The 5,017-nt window shown below is 51.2% G+C and overlaps 1 protein-coding gene across 1 annotated transcript in view; it reads right to left on the reverse strand.

Moving 5' to 3' along the window:
- The window catches only part of ELAPOR2 (endosome-lysosome associated apoptosis and autophagy regulator family member 2), a 73,968-nt gene extending 71,331 nt beyond the window's left edge, over window positions 1-2,637 (reverse strand). The window contains exon 1 of the mRNA XM_087969193.1: window positions 2,404-2,637. Within this exon, the coding sequence (XP_087825319.1) occupies window positions 2,404-2,523 (120 nt within the window). The 5' untranslated portion in view covers window positions 2,524-2,637. The remainder of the gene's footprint in view (window positions 1-2,403) is intronic.
- Between the last annotated feature and the right edge of the window lie 2,380 nt (window positions 2,638-5,017).

Here is a 5,017-nt window from a genome sequence, read left to right on the forward strand (position 1 = left end):
CACCCTCCCATCACAAGAGGACGGTGAGTTCTAGTCCTGCCTTAGGATGAAAGCCAGCTGGGTGACTTTGGGCCAATCACTGGGAGATGGCGAGTTCTAGTTCTGCCATAGTCATGAAACCAACTTGGGCGATGCTGACCCAATCACCAGGAGGTTGTGAGTTCTAGTTCCACCTCAGGCATGAAAGCCGCCTGGGTGACTTTGGGCCAATCACCAGGCAGCTGTGAGTTCTAGACCTGACTTAGTCATGAAAGCCAGCTAGTGACATTGGGCCAATCACCAGGAGACCATGAGTTCAAGTTCCAGCTCAGGCATGGAATCCAGCTGGGTGGCTTTGAGCCAGTCCCTTTCTCCCAGCCCACCTCACAGGGTTGTTGTTGTGAGGAAAAAGAAGAGAAGGGGGGGTTAGGTATGTCTGCTGCCTTGAGTTACTTATAAAGTACTAAAAGTGGGCCCCCAAATTTAAAGAAAGAAAGAAATGAAGCCTACAGCTGAGTGCCGTCACTTGTTATGACCAAAAAATAACGAACTCCTTCAAGCCAAGCTTGAGGCCCGTTGCCTTCCTGGCCAGGGCACACTGCTTCCTAGACGGTGGACACCAAAGAGACCCCCAAGGCATAAGCTCTCAGTGTGCACACCTACGACAACAAAGTGACAGGCCGCAGATCACAAATCACAGTTACAATCCTTAACGGTCTCTCCTCCGTCGAGTTCTACATCAGTTGAGAGCAATGTCAACGCATCGTAGTCCAAGAAGCAAGAATCCAAATCCTGGTTGGTTCTGGCATGACGAACTAAGCAAGACGGGATCCTCAGCCACAGAGTGGTCAATGCCTGGGACGCCCTACCTGACTCTGTGGTTTCTTCCACTAACCCCAAACCCTTCAACCTCAGACGGTGGTCTACTGTTGACCACACCCCATTCCCAAGAGGTCTGCAGGGGGCGTGCATAAGCGCACCAACGTGCCTACCGTCCCTGTCTTAACGTTCCCCTTTTATTTGTATCCATTTCATGTATTAATAATCGTGTTTATACATACATACATACATGCATGCATAATCAAATGCACGCTTGACAAAATAAATAAATAAAATAAATAAACCCAGATGGGAGAAGAAAATAAACAGACTTCCTAGAAGGCACTTAGGGCAAATCCCTTCCCTCACTGCAGAGACACGAGGTCGAGACAAATCAAAATTTCCTAAACCACATTCTTATTGCATCATAGGAGTGAAGAATTTCTTGGAGGAGACTTCTAATATTTTCCTTGCTCTCTCCAGGTAACCAAGCCAACTCCCCCACTATCCCCCCCCAGGCTGATATTTTGTCCTGACGGCCCATCTACAAGTGGGGAAACCCTCTTCGATTCTCGGATGCAATCCCAACCTCCCTTTCCAAGGAAGACGTGTTGGGAAAGTCCATTTCTCTCCCAGCAGGACGGCACCTTCATCACTCGCACTTCTGCGTCACAAAAGCCACATTTCCACAACGAAGAAAGAGGGCAAGGAATAAAACTTGCAAAAAAAAAGACTGCTAAGGCTGGTTAGGATGAACCTGGTTTGTTTAGAAAGGGGGCTTTTAAGAACGTGGTGGGCATCCAGTCCATTATTATTTTTTTTCCCCGTTTTCACATTCAAACAAACTGCAGGTTGACTCAGTACCAACCGGCTGAGCAACCCCGTTGCTGTGCAAAGAAAGGAATCCCATTTCAAAAGAAGAAGAGTTTGAGTATCGTGTGAACAGGTAAAGCGGGCTCAGTCCAGAACCAAGTTTGGATTGCAGAGGGGATGTAGGAGCCGATCTTGTTTCTTGACAAATTTAAGAGGCGCATCACATTTATTCTTCCCTAAGCCCAGAAGCCAAGGTTGGAGACCCCCCCCCCGGGGAATTCTGGGAGTTGAAGTCCTCCAGGCTTCAAGCGGCCAAGGTTGGGACCCCTGCCCTAACCTCCTTCCTGGCCCTTTGACGGTGGTGGTTGGTTGTGGCTCTCTCTCTCTCTCTCTCTGCCTTTCCCTCTGCCTTTGCCTCTCCCTCCCTCCCTCCCTCCCTCCCCCTCTCTCTCTTTCTCTCTCTCTCTCACACACAACCCCCACCCTTCGGGAAATCTCTCCTCCTCTTGGAGCTCCAAGCGATCCGTCGTCCCAGGAACTGTCCAAATCCCCGCAGCCCAAGAAACCGGGGCCATCCGAGCGCCCTTTGCCTTTTTCCCAGCGCCCCCGCCTAAGTGACCCTCCTGGGCTTTCCTGGTGGTCTCCTCTCCCGGGCCAGCCCCCGAAAGAAAGAAAGCGGCTGGCGGCGGCAGAGGAGAGGAAAGCCCTCTCCCCGCGCAAAGCTGGGGAAACGGTGCCACCCCACCCACCCATCCCCACGGCAGGCGCCGCGATCGCGCGCGGGGCTCTCACCTCCCGGCAGGGCGGCAGCTGCAGGCTGGCGGAGGCGGCCCCGACCTCGGCCGGCCAGCCCAGCAAGAGCGCTGCTGCCCAGCCGCCCAGCCAGCACAGCGCGCCCGGCAGCCGGAGCATCGCCCAGGGGCAGGCGCTCGCCGCTGCGCCCTGGAAGCCTCGGCTCCCTTCGCTGCCCTCCCGGCCGGGCACCGGCGTTGCCTGCCTGCCTGCCAGCTGTTGGGTGGCCGAGGAGCCGGAGGGAGGAGAGGGCGGGGCCGCAGGAGGAGGAGGAGGAGGAGGAAGAGGAGGACCTGCCAGTGCGCAGGCGCCAGGGGGAGGGGGAGCTAGGGGCTCCCAGCACCTGGGCCCCTTCTGACAGCTCGGGTGGGAGGAGGGGGGCGCACGGACGGGTAGGGGTGTGTGTGTGTGTGTGTGTGTGTGTGTGTGTGATGGGGGAGGATGGGGTGGTCCCTGGTGGAAGATGCAGGCTGGGACCAAGCCAGGAGGGCCTCCTCTTAAGCACAATAAAGCTTGTTTTTTTTACAAAAAATGGATGGAGTGAAATGTAAGAAGAATTAGGGGGGACAGGAGAGCAGCCTTCCAGTATTTGAGGGGCTGCCCCAACGCAGAGGGAGTCAAGCTATTTTCCAAAGCCCCAGAAGGCAAGCCAAGAAGCAACCGGTGGAAACCAATCAAGGAGAGAAGCAACCTAGAACTAAGGAGAAATTTCTTGAAAGTGAGGACAATTCACCAGTGGAACTGCTTGCCACCAGAAGTTGTGGTGGAGGCTTTTAAGGAGAGACTAGAGACAAACGCTTAACTGAGATGGGATAGGTTCTCCTGCTTCAGCAGGGGGGTGGACTAGAAGACCTCCAAGGTCCCTTCGAGCTCTATTCTATTCTACATTCTATTCCTATCTTGTGGTTGTAAGTCAAGGGCTACCTGGACTGGGGAAACCCACCTAATAATAATAATAATAATAATAATAATAATAATAATAATAATAATAATAATAATAATAATAATAATAATAATACCTCCCCCCTAAAATAGGACAGTTGGATTTCTTGATTTATATGGTTAGGCCTCCCCATACGGCCACAACTCAACCCAAAAGGCATCCATGACGGAGTGAAACATGCTTGTCGAGGGAGTTTTGCCCCAGCTTTCTGGCCGTTGTTAAGTGAATCACCACAGTGGGTTAAGCTAGGAACATGGTTGTTAAGGGAAACCAGCTTCCCCTTTGACTTTGCTGGTCAGAAGGGGGACAAAGGGGGGGCGCATGACACACACACACACACGGGACACTACAACTGTCATAAATATGAGTCAGTTTGCCAAGCGTCCGAATTTGGGGCATGGGACCATGAGGAGGCTGGAAAGCTCCTAAGGGTGGAAAACGGCCGCCAGTCCCTTTTTTGCAGTGCCAACGTAACTCCGAGCGGCCGCTTAAAGGAACTGTTGTAAATCGAGGGTTGCTGTATTTGTCGCTCGGGGCGGACACGAGGAGGGGGTCCTTGCTGCTGTCTGGGTTTGGTGGGGGTTTTGGGTTGGTTTTTGTTTTTTGTTTTGCAGACGTTGCATTACCCAACTAGGTAACAACCATCAGCTCTAGAGGAGGGCTGGGCTGGGAATGGCTCGGTCAACACCACGTGCTCAGCGCGCCCAGGGGTGGGATTCAAATGTTTGAACAAGCGGGTCTGTGGGCGTGGCTAGGTGGGCATGTGACTGGGTGGGTGTGGCTTCTTCTTTCCTTCTTTCTTTTGTTCTTTTTTTTCTCTTTTTTGCAGCCCCCCCCTTTCCCCCCCCGGCTCCATTTTCTTTTCCTCCTGGGCCTCAGTCAGCGATGCCACGCATGCACAATAAGGACTAATTGGGTGGGGAGGGGAGGGGCAGGTAGAGGGAGAGGGCAGCCAGGGCCACAATTTGCCGGTTCTCCAAACTGCACAGAATCATAGAATCCCTCCGGAAAGAACCGGTAGAATCCCACCCCAGATTCTCCGGTTCACAAGACACCTCCGAATCCTAAGCGAATGAGCAGAGTGGATCATGCAAGACTTGAATATCCAGAATATCCAGAAAGACTGCCTTGGCATGATTATTCACTAACCCTGGTTTTCGGAGCCCAAGGCACCCACTATAAAGTGATCGAATAAGCTACGTTTGCTCCAAGTCCCTCCTGCCGCCAAGACAAAGAACCAAGGTTAACACTAACCAGGTTCAGCCTGGTTATTCTAATTCAGCTGTTAATTTGTGATTCGGGGTGTTGAGCAGACTTGTAAAATTGGACTAACAGAGGGAACCAAGATTTACTTCTCCATGGTTACGGATTGCATGTGATTCTCCTTCCTTAAAATCTTCCCCAGAATGTATTCAGATGTTGCCATAAAGTAGAATGTGATATTTTCAGTGCACATACAACGAAAGTCAAATAGTAGATGAATACTCTTTAAAGGCTTAGAAAAATACGGCTGTAAAGTTAATATTTGCAAAAGCAATGGCAATCTGTCATAAAAGAAATTCCGAATAAACATACTTTTTTTTCTTCCTCTGTGGTGCAATACTCAGAAGAAGAAAAATAGAAAATGGAATCTGATTTTTATCACCTTCATAATCATCCCTCTTAACCATT

The sequence above is a fragment of the Notechis scutatus genome, chromosome 6 (genome assembly GCF_049901735.1).
Source record: "Notechis scutatus isolate UNSWTSFEM ecotype Mainland chromosome 6, rNotScu1.2, whole genome shotgun sequence".
Lineage (NCBI taxonomy): Eukaryota > Metazoa > Chordata > Lepidosauria > Squamata > Elapidae > Notechis > Notechis scutatus.